The sequence below is a fragment of the Anastrepha obliqua genome, chromosome 2, assembly GCF_027943255.1.
Source record: "Anastrepha obliqua isolate idAnaObli1 chromosome 2, idAnaObli1_1.0, whole genome shotgun sequence".
Taxonomy (NCBI): Eukaryota; Metazoa; Arthropoda; class Insecta; order Diptera; family Tephritidae; genus Anastrepha; species Anastrepha obliqua.
In genome coordinates, this window is record NC_072893.1 from 5,841,684 (window position 1) to 5,861,426 (window position 19,743).

Consider the following 19,743-nt stretch of genomic DNA (forward strand, 5'->3'; position numbering starts at 1 on the left):
TAACGCCGCTTTGCTTCGCTCAGCCTTAAGTCTACATGGCGGCATGTTGTTCCATCCATTTAACTGCGTCAATTCTGAAGAATTTTTTTGTCGGTGGCGGTTTGCAGTTACCACGTTTTTTTCATTTTAAGCTGTGCTGCTGCTGCTGCTGCTGCTGGGCTGGTGCTGATTGTATGCCAGTTGTGAGCATTGTTATCTTTATTCGTGTTTGCGTTGTTGTTGTTTTTATTGTTGTTATTGTAGTCGGCAGTGGTAATGAAGGGCGACAAATCTGACACCTTGTATAGCATTTTATTGAGCATGCTGAACGTTGAACAGGAAGGAATACCCGTTGTGTTTTTATTTGATTTTATACCTCATTTTTCGTTCTCCATTCTTAAAACCTCAATTCCCTTTTTGTTTCTTTTTTTATGGAACATTACTGCTTGTTGTTATGTCCGTTTAAGTATACCTTTGCATCGGTCTTGAATTTTGTTTACTTCCATTTTTCGGGACTTACTGCCCTCGTTGGTGTTCACATGTTGTTGTTGTTCCTTTTGTTACTCTGACTGTCGCTGTTAATAGCGCTTCGCTCCGTAGCAACATTGATCTTATCGTTTGATCTTAATACCTTTTTCTTCTGAATTTGACAGGCGGCTGGAGGACGGCGCACCGACAGACAGACAAACACGTTTTTGGCGCTGCTATTGCAGCCCGTTGCTCGTTGGTCCGGCTGATTGTCGAAGGTGTTGCTTATTTTTGTAGTGTCGATGGCGCTACCACGGCAGCGTAGCGGCAGCCCCAGCCAACCAGAATACAAGGAGCAGCGCGTCAAACCAAAGATCGGACGGCGAAAATTCATGACTTTTTTGATGGGATCAAAGACATTTCTGTGACCGTGTCAAAGCCGGTGTCGTTGTGAGTGTTACTGTCACTGGTCATGTCACTGCCGCCTTTTTGTTGCTGTGCTTATTGCTTTTGCCATTTCTTTTGATTTCGAGTTCGTGCTGAGCTTCGGACTGACTGTTGCTAAGCCATTTCTTTGGGAATTTTAGTGCCTTTATTATGTACTTATAGACATTTTTTGTATTGCATTTTTCGGCTTATGCTGTACTCATACAAACTAAAAAATGAATTAAATTTTTTCATACCTTGAGATTAATGAAGCGTTGTCAGGGATTTGGTGTCGGTTTTTTGCTCTTTCGGTTATTCGTAGATATTTCCGTACGTTTTTGAATATCGCCGGCTAAAAATCGAATTCCTTTAAAGATTGACCAAGCAATTTACTATAATTCATTCAAGTGTTTGGAATGTTTACTTGGATCTGTGTATGTATGTGTGTATTGTATAAATTTATGTGAATTGAAAGGGGAATGGAATGTCACTGCTGCCCAACTAAAAAAAAATAAACCTAAATAAATTAAAATGAATGGAAACGGGAACAAAAAAATTCTCACTATTTGAAATTCCCGTTCTTTGGAATGTTTGAAATAGTTGATGCGGAAAGGCAAGTCAGGTATGGTACGTATCAATAAATACATATGAACGACACGGGTTTTACTTATTTCATCTCAATAGTGTTACGTTTTATGCTGCCGCAGCTCATTGGAATCGAGAGGCGATTAAGGGGTTAGGTGGGTTACAGGGGTACAAAAAAAGGGTATTTTTACCATTTTTTTTTTAATATATACAATCATATATTTTATTTAAACAATTCAGCATATCAAAGATACATATTTAGACAGTATTTTGTGAAATTTTTATTTAAAAATTCCGAAAACTCAGCCATTGGTACCTCATCTCCCTTAACGTCTCACAAAAAAATGCTCTTGCCGTGGACAGCATAACTCATTATTGGTTCATTTAAAATCAAAAAACCAAAAATATTTCGTTAGTACATGGATAAATCTCGTTACTGGACGAAGGAAAAAAAAATAAAATTTAATTTGAATTTTTGACAGACTTTGAACAAAAAAACACATTTTTTGGTCAAATTTTCGTCATGTGTTGGCTCGAAAAAATTAGTTGTAATAAAAATAAAAAAAAATCCTTCGTTCAATAACTTGATAATGTTATTCCAAAGATGTGTGCAAAATTTGAACAAAATCGCTTCATAACTTTTCGAGAAATCGTGTCCACCGACTTAAAAAATCGAGTTTTGAGATAAACGCGTATACCTGCGAAACGCTGCACTGACATGGCCTGATGGGCGGAACTTCTGAAGGGTCTATCTCGTAGAATTTTACTCGGATCAATTTGAAATTTTAGGAGAATATTTAAAACATATTATACTATTTAATAAGACAAAAAAAAAAAAATCGATTTTTTGAAATTTTCAAACCCACCTAACCCCTTAAGGCAGTTAGAAGAGTTTAATTTTTTTGAACACTTTTATGTCAATTACACTTCTACTGTGAATCAAAGCTCTTTAGTATTAGCTGCTGATTTTTTCTACATAAATATTTGTATGAATACTAAGGGCGGCCACCATAGTTGAATGGGTTGGTGCATGACTACCATTCGGTTGTGCCCAGGCTCGAAACCCCGGGCATGAAACACGAAATGAGAGAAAAAGCGTTTTTAAAAGCGGTCGCCCCTCGGCAGGCAATGGCCAACCTCCGAGTGTATTTCTGTCATGAAACAGCTCCTCACAAAGAACCATCTGCCATTCGCAGGTGGCTTAAAAATGTAGGTCCCTCTATTTCTGGAAAAACGTTAAGACGTACACCACAAATAAACCGGCTACCGAGGAATAAATTTGTACAGATTTACCGCTCCTGGTGCCCTTTCATTCCGTTGTAACCGCAACTTATCATGGCTAAGGACAAGCTACGAATGCTGGCGTGGGGTATAATAATCGGAATTTTTTAAGTAGGTAGACTTTTTCGTAAAGGCAACAATTTCTTGCATCAATGTGTATGTGTGTGTGTGCGTATGTCGCTGTTGGTTCTCCATAATTTACTGTTTTTTATTTGTATCTAAATGTGGCGCTTGCTGATCAAGCGATCAGACAACGCAGCTCAAATTTATGTAATTCATAAACATTGAGAGCATCAGCGCCAAATTAAAGCCGGTGATTGCAACCTCCGCAGCCTCAACGCTTGGTCTTGCGCATGCCCGTACATCTTTGTGCAGACAGCCATACTCCATCCTTGCGTTCTATTTTTGAACAATTTAGGTTTGTTCCTTTTTTACAATTTCCCACGCAAGCGCAGCGTTTTTATCCTGATTATATGATTATTATAGCCTTTGCTTTTAGTGCATGTAGGCACATACAAATGTGTGTGTGTATGTGTGTGAGCCTGATTTCCATTTTGATTTTTACACTTACGGCAAGCAACAGCTATTATAACAACAGGACTATGTTTTGGAATGTGCGCAGACTATTGGGCGTACAGTGGCCAAAAAGTGCAAAGAGTTTAGTGAAATGCCATTAACCGCTAGAGAGTACTCATTTTCATCGAATCGACGACCACTACTCTAATTTTACTAATTTTCTCTTTGCTGCATATCACATTTTTTTATCTACCTCAACGTTCGCTAGAACCTTATAGACGATATTCAGAAGACTAATCCCGCGGTAATTGGCATAGATTGCAGGATTACCCTTCTTATGGATTAGGCAGAGCACACTTAAATTCCAATCGGCAGGCATGCTTTCATCCAACCATATTTTGCATAGAAGCTGATGCATGCACCTTACCAGCTCCTCGCCGCCATGTTTGAATAACTCAGCCGGCAGTCCGTCGGCGCCCGCGGCTTTATTTAGCGATAATGAAAGCCTTATTTAACTACCACTCAAAATCATTGGTAGTGCAATTTAGTGATAGTCCAAATTGCCCAACTCTGAAGATTGCTGCACTATTCTCTTATTTATTTCATTCGCGCACATGAGCTCATTTTTCAGCAAGTTTATGAAATATTTAATAGAAAGTACGCGTTGCAAGCTGTTTAAAGTTAGTCTCTCACCGTTTCAGTTAAGCTCATTGTACGCTTTCCTTTCATTTGTCTGCCCTAATCTTTACAATTCTCATGCGTGTTGTGAAACGAACTTGACTTCCGTATCCAAATTGATTGCGTTCTGAATAACTTTGTTATTGTTGTAACATCTTAAAAGATTTATGCTGGAGTGCCAATATTTGAGCGGATACAAATTCGGATGCTTCCGTGTCGAAGCTATCGCATCACACTATACCAGTGTCACGGCTTTCATTATTGCCATCAGTTCAGCCTGAAAGAGAGAACTAACTGAGAATGTTAATTACATTAACATTTCTGTTCAGTAAAGCTTGGCAAGTTGTCTTGAATCATTTAACACCGAAACAACTCTTCCAAATTGTGAAAAAATAGATCCCTTTGACTACTTTGCGGTGTGGGTGTTTTACAACTCCTTTAATTTTATATTATATGATATTTACATTGAATTCGAGCTTTCTCGTAGTTGGTTGGGATGAATGCTCTTCACATTAGCATCAGAGCTTTTTGCATCCGATTCTTCTACTTTCTCACCTTCTTCGATCAAATGTTTGGTCCAGCAGCATATTAGCGCAAGACTGCCGTCAACTTTTTTGTTCTGTTATGTTTGCAAAAAGCTATTTCAAATTTATTGCTGCGCGCTTTCTTGTGGAAATGTTTCATGACGAACTTCTTCTCAACTTCTTCTTGCTGCTTCTCATGCGCACATGCATATGCATACTTTGTCGCTCCACAGTCCATACAACGATTACTTATACACTCCATCTTCGCCCGATTTCCTTTTCGTTTGCTTACTTTTTTCGTTAATTTTATTTTTTGTTGTATCACTTTTTAGTGTTAATTTATCTACCAGCCGATCGAAAATTGTCTTACCGCCCGCTGTGCTGCATTTGCTTTTTATCGCTCCGATCGCTGGCCGAACTGCGTATCAGATTCGAAAAAAAGGAAAAAAAAACAGAAAAAAGGGGAAAAACAAAAGCAACAACTTGAGCAACTAAGTGCGCTACAGAGACGTCCGTCACAGCAGAGCCTTTTTCGTAGAGCATCCTCGCAAACGTGGTTGGCTGTTGTCGGTTGGTCGGTTGGTGATGATGTTAAGCAGCGTATGGCAGCGCATTGCAGCGCTCAGTTAAATGAGATAATTTAATAAGCGTTAAAATGCTCGAGTTATGTCATTATAAAAATACCATTAAACTGCATAAATTAACAATGGGACGTGAGCGACGACAACAGCTATGTATAAGGTGAAGGCGGCAATAACGATGACGACGGCAACGCCGGCTACGACGAGAACGATGACAATGAGTTGGAGTTTGTGCGACATTGGCGCTGTTTAAGGTTCTATGCTGCTGATGATGACGTTGATAAAAATGTGGAAATGCCGTTCAAGTAAGAGTTGCAGTCGAAATGGTCAGCAGCAAGTGCGAGCGCTGGAACAAGCCAACACACGCATCTATGCACACTTGAAGAACAAATGGAGAAATAGGCAATGCTGGCTGTGCTACGACTAAAGAAGGAGTGCAGCTGCTGCGATAGGCTCTTTTATTTTATATTTGCTTGTTGTGGTTATTTTATTTTTTTTTTAGTTGCAATAACTAATTTTGTTAGTACACTGTGCGAGAACGGGCAATCATAGCGCATGGCGTGTTGCTGAAGATGGTAAGGTGGTTGATGGACTGGTTGGCGTGTTGCGATGTTGCGAACATTGCTATTGTTGCTTTAAATGGTATTTGCTGTGTTGGTATGCATAGCAGCACAATATGGCCCACAAATAGGATGCTCACAATAATTTTGTGGTTGTCGCAGCCATGTCGGCAATAAAAATACATACACACTTTTATATGGATGTGTGTCCATACACATATTGATATATAAATTAAAGTGTGGAATATGTGTACGCATGTAATAAAGTCCAAAAATTAAGAGAAAAAACATTTAAAAATATAGCTCCTGCTTTTCCCCTCACTTTTGCTGATATTGTGGTTGATTACATTGTTGCGATTCACTATTCTCTTCGCCCTTTATATGTAGTTGTTGTTATAATTTATTTTTGCTCTTGCTATTTGTGTCGCATTTATGCAACTAGATCTGGTATGAAGGGGTATTTTCTCCGCTGCTCTCAGCTTGCATTCCAGCTTGCCCCGCTTGGTATTTCGCAGAGGCCTGACATTCCTTCTAACCAAAGATGGGCGACTTTAACGAAGCAATTGTGTTGATGATCAAGTGTTGAGGCAGTAGGAGCAGTAGCAACCACAATTATGGTATGGCAAATAAAATACAATGCAGTTAATTATATTCAGGACGAATAACCAAAAACAAAAAAAAAAAACAACTAGCCTAGCCTATCGATGCAGCAGCGACAGCAAAAATCACGCATATGAAAGTAATGCTAAGCGAAACTCAGACGAGCAGACAGCCTGTAACTGGGCGATAGGAGAATAAGAAAAATGTAATGGAGAAACATAGCGAGAGCAGCAAGCGTAATGAAAAATGACTGACCATAGTGGAATTTTCATAGAAATAGCAAACTATACATACAAAAAATATTGTATACAAAAAATCAAAAAATAGAAAAAAATGAACTTAGTGATCTTGCACTGCGGCCTCGGAATGCTAGTTAAATACGAGCCGTTTTCGTGGCAGCGATGGCTATATGTAGTTGCTTGTCCCAAGTTGACTTCCACCAAAGCGTGCGGTGTTGGTGTAATTGCTGCTAATGCTATTAAAGTTAACTGCTGCTGCTGCTCCTAACTACTTGCTGTTGTTGTTTTTGTTGTTGTGGTGCAAAACATGCAACATCATTGCTGCACTTAAATCTGCAATTCATCTTCGCTGTATGCTGTGGTCGTTATTTTCGCTGTTGTTGTGCCACTGCCAACTTTGGCCAACAAGGACGTGCAATAAACAACAAATAAGCAGCAAGCGTTTAACGGGGTGGCAACAACAACAAGACAAACCAGTGGCTTAGGGTTATTGTTATGGCCACTTACGCCGACGTGTGTTGCTGGGCGAAATCGTAGTATCATACTTTGGCACAAAACGAGATGCGAGAAAAAATTGCCAAATGAATAGTAGAAAATAAAAAAAAGGAGAAGAAGAAGGATGCAGTGACAGTAATTTTTATGAAAGCAAGTTCGATGGCAGCAGCAATGTGGCAAGATGGGAACAGCGAAGTGGCACCATAAAAGTGAAAATTTCACAAACGACGCGTACCAGATTAGAAAATATAAATTTCTTTATTGTAATTTGCAAACATTTTCTGACTGTTACTTTCTTCCTTCGTTGTTGCAGATTCCAAGCGCTACTCGACGGACGTAAGTAAAATGAGAGGTGCCACGGATTGGTAAACAACATCGCATCATTTTATTATATTCAAGTAGGCCTCCTACGTGCAAAAATTTGGTGCAGGCTTGTAACGGGTGCCTGCGTTCACGTCGAAATAACGGTGGAGTGGCGAGCACTAAACATTGTGGTGCTAATCTATTCCAGTAACACATATACACACATACATGCATATATACATGGATATGTATGTGTGTATAAATGCACCATTTAATTTATCTGGGTGCAGCTATTCTAACACACCCAGTGCGCGTTGCACGTTGCAACGTTGCCACGCCGTTTGAGTTCTGCTCGTAGATGATTGTTTGTATGATGCAAATACCTACACATACACATGTGCATAGTATAAAAGGCGTGCCGGTGAAATTGTAGCAAAGAAAAAATACTTCAAGTAACAACAGGGCAATAATAATAAATGACAGAGCTAACGGCAAAAATCGGCGAGAATTTTATCAAGCGAATTACACGGTAGTAAAAGGAAAGTGTGGAAATGGAACGTGGAAACTTTATAGCAAAGGTGTAGGAGACGCTATTCATTGGAAGAGTCGACACAACGAAAAGGCACAACCTTGTATTCTATCATCCCTGGTTATACCTCATAAAACGATATAACTCACTATGTATATTCAATGCCGTCAACTCTCTTTTCTGCTACTAGGCAAGTTTCATTTATTAGTAGTCCGCGTTCATACAGATCAAATTTTGTTGCTTCAACTTTGCAAATTCTCTTTTAGTGCTGCCTGTTGTGTTCATACAGCACGCAATTGTTTAGTTTTTAATCCACAGTCGACAACAATATTGAGAAGAGCGAGAACTCAAGGGGTGCGTCAGAGCAAGAGCATCATAGCAACGAGTTGAAGCATCAAAAGTTTCCCTGTATGAACGCGGTCTTACTAACAATTAGTAAGTGCTTCCAAACAAATTTAATTTTTGGCAGCTCTTTTCTAGGGCTACGAACATATATTTATTTATGCCAGTTGCTTCAGTTATTCGCCACTTGCTAACGCTTGGTCGAATAGAAGAGTCCTATTATAAACTTCTAACTTCAGTTCTATTCCGTTACTGAAATTGTCTTTAGAATTAGGAGTGGAAATATATAATTTCCAATTTCATCTGATAAAATAAACTGTTACGCTGCCACCAGTTGGAAAGCTACAATAGTATTGCAATATTGTACACACATATATAAGTACACTTATACATACAAAGAAACGAAGGTTTTTTTTTAAAACACGTTTTTGCGTAATGAAAAATTATTTAACGCTGCCAAAGTGTCATCAAAGCATCCGCAAAGTGAGCAGCAATCACAACAAATGTAGTAAACCACAAAACAAACAAAAAAACAAGACAAGAGTTGGCAACAGGAATATCAACGACCAACAGCAAAGGTGGGTGGGTTCGGTTTTGTGGTTACCACAAAAGTGGCATAGGCAGATTGCGCCGCGACATGCTTCAACAGCAGCAGGAGCGGCAGCACCACTGCCATCAACAACCTCTGTTGTTGTTGTTGTTATTGTTGATGGTTGATGGTTGATTTTGCTTGTTGTGCCAACTACACACAGCTCGGGAGGTCGTTCAAGTTAATCTTCACAGCTTTGCTGCCACTACGGCATCTCATCTTTCTTTTCGAAATGCGTGTGTATGTGCGCGCATGTGCGCACGTTCTCATTCGCTCTCTTTCTCTTGTCTATGCTTCTCTGTCTATTGCTATGAACGCTTTCCCTGTTTTATAATTATTACATAAAAATTGCAGTCGATGTTACCGCCGGAATGGCCACTGCCGTGCACCGTCGGACGCAAATCACTGGATCATTGCCGCTTACCGAAAGCAAGAAAAATTACCACAGAACGCAAACTAATGATGTGTTACAATGAGTGCGCAGCATGTTGCATGCCACAACAGCGCAAGCAGGCAGCCATGTGGGCAAGTGAATGGACCGGCGGGCAGGCAGTCAACCAGCGATTGGGCGCAGCCAACCAGTTTAATTATGAGCGTAATGATGATGTTGTTGTTGTTATTGTAGTCATTGTTGTTGCTGCCAACGATTGCGGTTGGTGTTTGCGATGATGATGTTCAGGTTACGGCGGATGCCGCATAGTTGAAACATGAAAGCAACGCATTGCAACAGCAGCAGCAACGTACAAAGAAATTGCCAATTTATGGTGGGAGGGGTGGTGGCGTTAGCGATGGCCTGTGCGGCAAACTGCGCCACTAACTGCTGCATTTTATGCCACACAAGTGGCTGCCGGCTGTCGTTGTTGCTGTCACTTTGCTTGTGATTCTTGTTGCTATTGCTATTGCCGTTGCCGTTGTCGTTGTCGTTGCCGTTGCCTTATATTTATTTTTAACAGCGCGCTACTTTGGAATTTAGCAGTTCATTATGCGAAGATGCCAAACATGCACGCAACAGCGCACTCCACACACACACACACACACACACACACACGCGCGCGCACATATGTATATTTTCGAATGTGGAAGACATTTGATGGCAAATTTGTTGTGACTTTATGCCGCCGTCAATTTGTGCGAAATTTACGCATCATTTGCGAGCGTATACGGCAAATAGTTGTGATGCACCAAACACCAAAAAGTCCAAAAACAAAACAATACATAGTTGCATTTGCTGCTGCTTGCCGCTGGCTTGGTGTTTGTAATTGTGTTGCAAATGACTTGTTGCCAATGAATTGTGTGGCGCGACTGCAGGATAGAACGTCTCAATACACAAAATACTGTAATGAATTCCCAAAGTGCACGCCTGAAAGAGCGAAATGAGGTAGTATTAGCTTTCTTTCACAGCAAAGTGGCTAATTTACGATATAAAATGATTGAATGCTGAGTTCTGGGCTTCCCCTTTCCTATTTTGAAACACCTAAGTGAAGCCTTTTCTCCCTTTTCAAGGAAAACTGCCCAAATCTTTTAATATAAAATATAAAAGATCGGAAATAAGAATGATATCTAAACCAGGAAAAAAATCTATTGTAAATGAAGCAAACTCTACTAAAAGCTTGTCTAAAAACGCTTGAAATCAATAATCACATGCAGAGACTTATACCACTCCATCAATTTGGATTCGGGGAAAAGTATTTTATAATCGATCGATTAAATGCATAGAATAACCCATGCCTAGGCACTTGATCAAGTTTGGCACGAAAGACTGCTTTATAAGCTAAAATCTCTACTTCCATTACAGTTCACGGACATTCTGAAATCGTATATAGTATATCAAACAATCAGTAAAGCAAAAACGGGCACATTCGGAAATGAGAGAAATATCGGCCGTAGTACTAGAAGACAGTATACACTCGACCGATACTGTACTTACTCTATATCTCAGACCTGCCGGTACTGCAAAGTATGTAGCTACATTTACCGACGATACTTGCATCTTAGCTGTTGGATTAAGCGGAAGCTTATCAATCATGAAATTGCATTGCAGAAATCCATTGACGAAGTTGTTACATGGACTGAAAATTGGAATATATAAGTAAAATTGATTGAAGTTAAATCAGTTCACGTGGATTTACGAACAAGAAAGTTGTAGTTCAACCTGTATATATTCTGACAGCGTTAGAGTCATATGCCAATAGTGTTAAGTATCTAGGCATCATGGTGATAAGATTTCAAAGGCGAGCTCTTTAACAGACCGTCATACGGCTCTGAGCGAATTCGACAGAATCAGCTGATGAACTGACGTCACTTGAGGTGGGTGTACAAAAAAACTGAAATTGTGTTAGTGATATACGAAAAAAATCAACCAATAACACTTTGTTGCTGTCTGAATAACGACTGATTTGACGAGTGAAATGATCGTGCAGAATTGAGGTGCCGAATTCCCAAGTGACGTGGCAGTCAAATTTTCTTTTCGTCACATTTTTCTTTTTCATCACAGCTAAATAGCAAACCTAGTAATCTATCATCCTTGTATAGGCATGACATTGGTTGCAAAGCTTAAGTGGAAAGAGCACATAAAAATAAAAACTGTTGAACTCCATTTAAAAATGCAATCGCTTCAATGGTTAATTGGCAGAAATTCTAAGTTGTTAACTCAAAACAAGCTTCCATTTACCACCAAGTGCTAAAACTGGTGTTGACCTATAGACTTCAATTGTGGGGATGTACCGTAAAGGCCAACATTGCTGTTATACAGCGCTTCCGGGGAACCGTTAGCCATAAAAACTGCATCAGATCCAGTCATTCTCTTTGCCATGAAACATGGTGAAAGGATTAAAACATACATTAAGACAGAAGCTTCCGTACTATGTGCTGAAGGAACTGTTAAAAATAGATTAAAGAGGACTTATAGATATCTTAAATTTTTTTCAGATATAGGTATTAGGATTCAGAAATGAGTAAAAACAAATTCTGAAAATTCATTCCATTTCGGCGATATTTCAAAAACTAAATGAAAAAATTATGTGGATTTTCGGACTTAGCGACCAATTTTACACAGAAATTGGACGATCTATTTCTGGAGTAAAAAATCATAAATTATTTGCAAATCAGTATAGTTGTACGCCTATTACTTTTCTGCAACATTAACATCATTTTGGTATCAATTCTATCGAAGTGCCATGCCATATAAGGTTTCGAATTAAACATAACGGCACGCAGGCAGCTCTTCTTCATGCTGTCAAAAGTGGATGGAAAGTGCCAATTTTTTTAATAGTCGTTTTGTGAATATTATATTATTTATATTAGGTATATATGTATGTAGTTGGGCGATGGTAGATGTACTAGTCGGCACCCAAGTACATGCTTTAGTTTCTCATAAAATACGATTGAGAGAACCTTATGCGCAATTTCTGTCCCAGGGCAACTTGGTTAATGGCTTAGACTTAGCCTTATTGCGCAGGGCATGCATAAATTTCAAAGTTGTTGATGCGCGCACTTGACTAGCTCCTTACCGTCGTATTTGAGTAGCTGCTGAGGGCTTCAGCGGCTTCCGGAACATTGTTGTTCTCTAGTTAGCTTTAGCGCTATTTGTACTTATAACTGATCAGACGACAATAACAGATTCCATTGTCCAGTTCAGATTCTTTACTATGCTCATGATTTGCGCTTTTTTCACCATTTTGCAGAGTGGAGAAGTGATCTCTTCACAATTCAAGAGTCTAAGATCTTTTATAATACTTTAGCTGGTGCGCTGGATCATTTCTTGGCAAGATCACACAGATGCAAGATGCTATAGATAGTATATGGCAGTGAGCTATATACTCGAAATGTAATATGTCTTTTATATTATTCTTAGACATCTTTAAAAACATACCGCTACACTCATCAGCTGCGTGACTCGATTAATCCCTATCATGCGATCATTTCATTACGATCATATGATTATTTTCGTTTTAGTTTATTTTTCCATTTCATTTTAAACTTTTCTCATTCCATTTGATTATTCATAGCAATTCTTATTCACACGAGTGTATCGTATATTGGAATGTAGAAGACGAAGAAAACTAATTCGAGCGCAACTACTTGGATGAGCAATCCTTTCCATCTTTCGACAGTTCATTAGCTTCGGCCGCACTTCATTGGTGTTTTTTCGCATTCTTTCACGCCATGTATTCAGACGCCCGCTCGCTACTCAGCTATTTCAGAGCAGCTATTTCGAACACGCCTTCAAATTCAAATTATGAATTCAATTCATGCAGAAAATTAGTCGAACTGAATCATCGTTTCAATGAAATTGGTATTCTTGTTCGCTGCTGTTGTTGCCACTGCTAATCTCCTGTATATCTGTTCGATGCTTAGCTTTGATGTCACACAGATAAAAAGCTAAATTGTACAATTATTTAAAGTCAGAAAAACACAAGAACAAAGATAATAGCAAACAAGTAAGGAAGAACAAATTCGGTCCCGATCGAACTTAATACTATATAATATACCCGCGTACATTTTGGTAAAATTTAATTTGGGCAGGTTGTTCATTTGTGGAATCGAACGAGCTCTATATCATAAATATGGTAAAAGCATGAGGTTTAAAGCGATTCAATAAAAAAATAAATTTAAAAAATTTAAAAGGGAAAAATATATAAATATAAATTGTGGAAATTATCTTTATATTGTATGTGGTGGGCGTGGTTATTAGCCGCATTCGTCCATTTTCTGGATCAAAGTACCAAGTTCTATTGAAATATTATATATTGTGTTTTGCTCGAGTTACCATGCGCACGACAGACGGGCGGACGGACAGACTTGACTGAATCGACTATATTGAAGTTTATATTTAGCTCGATTCCTTTATGCCGTTACACACAAGCGGTATGTGAAAAAATATATAATACCCTTAGACACAAGTGCGCGCGGGTATAGAAATGTCAAAAAGCAAAATTTTAAAAATTAAAAAAAAAATTGACTTGAGCTAAGCATGGCATAACAAATGGACCGTGCGAATGGCAGCCAAGTGGGTGACTCGACTTCAGCGGTGAGCGGTTTACGCTGTTGGTTAGCTGTTTTTTATGTTGTCGCTTGGCTGTGGGGTGTGTGGCACGAAAGGTGGCTAACTGAGCGCTAGCAACAGCAAAAGCTGCTTCAAACGTTCGGTGGCTGTTTGTTCATTTTCACTGGTTGCTTGTAAACTATTATTTGTTGTGTCTCTGTTTGTCTTTTTGCGTTTATGGTCTTTTGTGAATCAGCTCAAATTCTTTGTGCAAAAATGTCGCTGTACGTGTCACAAGGGTTCATAATTTTATATGAGTGCTGTTGTCTTTGGTAGAATTAGCAAAAACGACTGAAAGTAATATAAATGTGAGCGCCACCTAAAAACAAAACGACTGACGCCAACCACTAAAAGGCACAACAACATGAAACTATCGCAGTATTCGAAGGCTACAAGCAACAACAGCAAGCAGCGTTTGTATGTAAGCGTTGTTATGAGTAGAATTTGCAGGAAAAACGTGCGCTTTGGCTTTCCATGATACTTTTTTAATACTTTTGGCAGGGGTAGTTGTGTGTATTTTGGTTTTAAAAATATTCAAAAATCAAAACGAACAGATGCGCAAAATAGCCATTAAGTTTTATATCAGGCGTAATACACATAAAAACTATTTAAAATAAAATATTCAACGTGATGCCAATAAAAGCTTTAGAAGTAAAACTGGCCGAAGAAATTTTCAATACTTATATGTATGTTTGTATGTGTGTAATAAAAAACTGCCACTAAAATTTTGTTAGATATTAAGAAAAGTCCACATATATGTATGTACATATGTGGGTAAATAATTACATAACTATATACATATATTTATATATTTATACCCGTGGCATTCACAACATTATAACATTTTCCACATTGCGGTTGCTTATAAAAGCCTAGCGGCCACGTCTGTGCATTCTAAAATGCGCGAGGAGATAGATCGGTTTAGCTATGTCCGTCTGTTTGTCCGCGTGCTTATAATAGCTCCCGTAAAAAACGGGATATGCCAATGTCGCTTGGTAATAGTATGGATTAATAACCACACCCACCGCCCTTACAATGAAAAAATAATAAATAAATTTGCTCAAATTTCGTATATTAGTTTGTGGGAAAAGAAATCCATTATTTTTGCGTAAAACGGAAAATTTTATTTCAAATGTCTCGGATTGTCCCACTTGGGTGAAATATGCACCATTTTGTATACATTTTTGTCATTTTAAAGGTGGCTTCATAATGCCTCTCTCACAGAAGTCTTCGCTTTAGAAGGAAGTTTAGCAAGTTTTGCAATGCGAGAAAAAAATGATAATCGCTTAGTGCGGACCAGGTTTGGACTATATAGTACATGCATTAAAACTTTCCAACCAAGCTGCCGGAGCTACGAGTACTACAGACGTGTGTGGCCTTGCGTTATACTGATGGAACACAACACCTCTTCTGTTGGCCAATTCTGACTGTTTCTGGATAATCGCTAGGTTCAAACGGTTCAGTTGTTGACAGTAAACGTCTGAATTTAGTGTTTGGCCATACGGAAGCAACTGATAAATTATTCCTTTCATGTCCCACCAAATACACAGTAGAACCTCTCTGATCGTAAGTCCTGGTTTGACCACGGTTTGAGTTGCTGCATCACGCTTTGACGACAATTGTTTTCGCACAATATTGTCGTATGTGACCGATTTCTCATCCCCAGTCAGCATTCGTTTAAGAAATGGGTTGATTTCATTTCGTTTGGCTAAGGCTTCGCATCAAATTTCAGATCGAATTTCGATCATGCTTTTTGGTGTTGAAATATGTGGCATCGAGCATATTTTTGAATCCAGCTTTGGTCAATGACCTAAAACTTTGGTCGATCTTTAGCTCCTGGGAGATGCTACGACTACTAATACTTCGATTATTTCGGTGATTTCATTGACATTTTCAATGACGGGCCTGCCCTTGTGAGGTGCCTCTCTAACATCTTTAACATCAAAAATGCCTGAACGGAGTCGACGAAACCAAATTTGCACATAATAAGCTGTTATAGCATCGGCACCAGAAACACCCTTCACAATTTCAGTGGCCTGTCTTGCATTTTCGCCTTTAACTCTAAAATGACCGAATTTTCTCTTTGTTGACTTCCATTGTTGACACCCTGTAACTCACAACTGAATGGAATGAACAAAGAACAGTAAAATAATTTTTTTAGTGCGAAATGTCATCTTACAATAAACTTTAAAAAGCATACATTTTGAATTGTGTGATCGATACTTTACGAGATATCGATCACTACAGCTATACCAAACAAATAATAGAGTCTTTTTGCTGGAGTCAAAAACACATGCCATGCGCCTTAGCTGGAATGAGTTTAAGAGATTGGCGCAACGCAGACACGAATGGAAGAAATTTGTTGTGGCCTTATGTGCCACACTGCAATTCTAGGAATTTATGAAGAATCAGAACAGAAGTTGTAATCGTCGCTTGCCTGCCCAGCCTATCGCCCAGATCTGATGCATACGTACCTTCTATTAAAGCATATACAAATGCTTTAATACAAAAATTAATATTTGATTTATGTGTAGAAAAATGTTTTAATTACTACTTAGAGTTTTTTTGCGATTTTTGCTACTTAATTTTACTTTCAAAGTATAATTCCACGTGCCGTGAAAGCCATTTAAAAATTACGACGCATATTTTCGCATTAAAACAAATGGTCGCACAGTTGCTGGGAAAGTATTTGACAATCGCGAGCGTAAGAAAAAACGATCTCAATTTATTAACTAACACTATTCAACTTAATTTTTTTAAATAATGAAATGGCGTAAAATAAAAGGAGACACACACAAACTAATAACAGCGCACAGCTAACAGCTAACAACAATTGGCAATTCAATTTATTAGTCGCTGTTGCTGTCGTCTCGGCGCGCCGCACTCTGTCATTGATTCTTCGCCATTAATGACATCCATTTTGTTTTGCGGTAATTTCTCACATTTTTTGCGCTACCGAAATATTCTTTCATATAACTCATACACATACATACGTACATAGTGTGTATGCAGATTTTTGCAAACATTTTTTATATCAACACAAACAAACACACATACGTATACTCATCCGCTTTCAATTTTGCTGTCACTGCTGAAGGCTTTATATTATTTTATTTTTATATTTTTAATTTGTTCACTTTTTCTCTCGTACTACGCATATTTGCACAGCCATAAATTCCAAAGTATAAAAAATAATTAATAGTGTTGCGGGGAGTTAAAGCGGAAGAAACGCTTAATTTAGCATAAGTGTTGTTGCGGCGGCTACTTTGTACCAACTCTCGAATTCCCATGTGATTTAGATGAAAGCAGTTGCCAATTGAGATTGTCAAAATATTGACTGGACGGTGTATTTTTATTGCTGAAGTAATAAATCGAATTAGACAGCAGAAGAAGAAAATAAATAAAATTGAAAATGGTCAAAGGATAAGGGCAGCAATCAACAACAAAGAATGAGCTACAAGTGTTTCTTTCGCTGCGAACGCGTGTTAAATGAGTTGTTTTCGGTTACGTTGCTGTTGTCCAAAATTATTATTCATTTATGTGATGCCAGACAAAACGTTCGTCAGACAGTTTTCTTTTCGCTCGCGCGAGCGTTCACTGTGAATCATCTTACGTCAGCAATTTGTGCGACAAGTGAAAATGGAATTGGAACTGAAAATGAAAATGAAAGGCAACAAATCCGTCAAGGTCACCAATTATTAAGAGCCAGCAATGACGCGCAAAGCAATGCCACGTAATGAGAAGGTCCACATCAAATGTTTTTTCGATTTTATTAAAAAGAAAACTGTATTTCGTTATGAACGGAGGGACCCTGAAAACAGAAGGTTCTTTTTTCGAAAATAAAAAAATCAAACAATGCGTAGAATGCATGTGTGAGAGTGGCTCATCAGAATGTTGCGTGTGTGCTTCCACGCTACTGGCCTGCATACTACTATACATACCGAGTTCCAAGTAGTCGACTCATCAGCAACAGATATATATGTATATATGTAAGTCAAAAATATCAAAGTATTTGTTGCTAGGTTCCATTTGGTTTTTGCCGGCTAGTACCCAAAAGGTCTAAACACGCGTGGTTTTTTTTTTTTAATTTCTGGCTGTCTGCCGTTTTGTTTGTCTTGTTATAGGGGCTAATCTCCAATACGCCTGAAAAAAAATTTTCGGCCCTTTCTTTATTCCGAAAATATTATTCACAAAACCAAGGCGTATATTTTGAAAAACAATAAAGGTATTTTCGTTCTTAAGTTACAGTCTTTTTATTATTAGGCGCGAAATACGAGGGTTGTTTCAAAAATTCGTGCAAAAATAAAAAAACTACTTAATTGTTTGGGGTAAACTTTTCTTATTTTTCGACATAGTATCCTTTAGGCTTATACACTTCGACTAACGCTGTTCTAGTTTGTTGCTCCCTTCCGAATAATAGGATTTGTCCCAGTCTGAAAAATTGCCATTCGTTTCTGCAATCACCTTCTCGTTTGAATAAAGTCTGCTTCCTCCCAGCATTTTCTTCAAATTAGGGAATAAATACAATAGTAGACCGAGGGCGCCCAGTTTGAGGAATAGCGGTGATGTGAAACGAGCTGGAATCCTATTTCCATACATTTTGCGACCAAAACTGGTGAGGCGTGAGCTGATGCGTTTTTGTGATGGAAAACACAAAGAAATATACCGCTCTGCCTGAAACTCGGTGTGTGTTCTTCCAAGAGATGCTACTAACGAAACATAAGTTTGATATGCGCCAGTAGTGCCATCGCTTTGACTTTCCACGAACTTTTTCAACAAGGTATCACTCGTATGCGCCTATCATAAAACACATCTAACATTTTTTTATGATTGACTTTATGAAAGTTGCATGTGTTTCATGAGTTTTATCTTAAAATAACATGGCCTCCATTCTACAAATGTATTTATGCCATGGGCCAAGGTGACAGTTTTTTGTGATCATTCACTTGGTTAATTTCTTTACCTTTTTATTGAGGTAAGTAGACTAAATTGTTAAGAATATATTATAAAAAATCTCGCACTTACCATTTTTATCGTCGGGACATGTTTTACAACATTTTCCAGGCAGTTGGACTGGGTCATTGCATGTTGCTATCGGACAGTCGTGTTTAATGTTTTTGCATTGCACGCGTACAACGATTCGACGCTTTTTAGGCACCTGGAAAAAACGAAAGAAGTTGAAATGAGCTAAAAATTTACACAAAAAAAAAAATCCATATAAACTTTTGAAAGAATTAGCTGAATAAAGAAATTTATATTTGCTCGACTCTCGCTTAGAAAATATTCATGTATGCATGTGTGAGAGTCTATGTGTGTGTACATATTCATACATCTGCCTATTTGTACCCAAAACAGTTGTGGTCACTGTAGTTCCCAGCCAATTAATTTCATATGAGTACAGGATGCATAATCAAAATGCGAAATTAAAATGCCAGCGGTTTGCCTCATCAAGTCGCATCGCAGTTCAGTACAGAATCGTCAATTTGTTACAGAGCTCGGCTTTAATGGCGGCGCCAATAGGCGCCAAGCGGGGTTTTGCACACAAACAACCACACATAGTTGGAGTCGTTCGTATGCGGCCGGCGTTGGCTTTTGTCGCACTTTAACCCTTTTGCTGTTATCATAATTTAATTCACAGTTTTTTGTAAACTTGAATTTTAAATGCCCCGTTGCGCTGAAAAGTTTACGATGCCGTTGCCAGCCAGCAGACCCAGAGCGCTTCTGCTCGTACGCAGCGACAGGTTATGTACAAACACACACACAACCGCACACACATGAAATGCCACCGTTTGGTTAGTGGTTACGATTAGCGAGGAGCGTCGCCATCCATTGCAGTCTGTCAGCGGACGCTGTGCGCTTGCCATTACTACTATGTTAATGTTGTCTTCGTCGCTGTCTTGTTTATGCTGCTGGAGTTTTATTGCTTTGCGTTGTGTATCAATTTCGTTTAAATTTCACATTCACTTTTAAGTTTTTTTAATTTAATTTTTGCATTACTAATTTT

At 38.6% G+C, this 19,743-nt stretch overlaps 1 protein-coding gene across 6 annotated transcripts in view; it reads right to left on the reverse strand.

Annotated features, from left to right (window-relative positions):
- The window catches only part of LOC129236929 (dorsal-ventral patterning protein Sog), a 155,113-nt gene that overhangs the window by 7,561 nt on the left and 127,809 nt on the right, over window positions 1-19,743 (reverse strand). For all 6 annotated transcript variants that reach the window (XM_054871236.1, XM_054871238.1, XM_054871235.1 and 3 more), the window contains exon 4: window positions 18,765-18,897. In XM_054871236.1, the coding sequence (XP_054727211.1) occupies window positions 18,765-18,897 (133 nt within the window). The remainder of the gene's footprint in view (window positions 1-18,764; window positions 18,898-19,743) is intronic.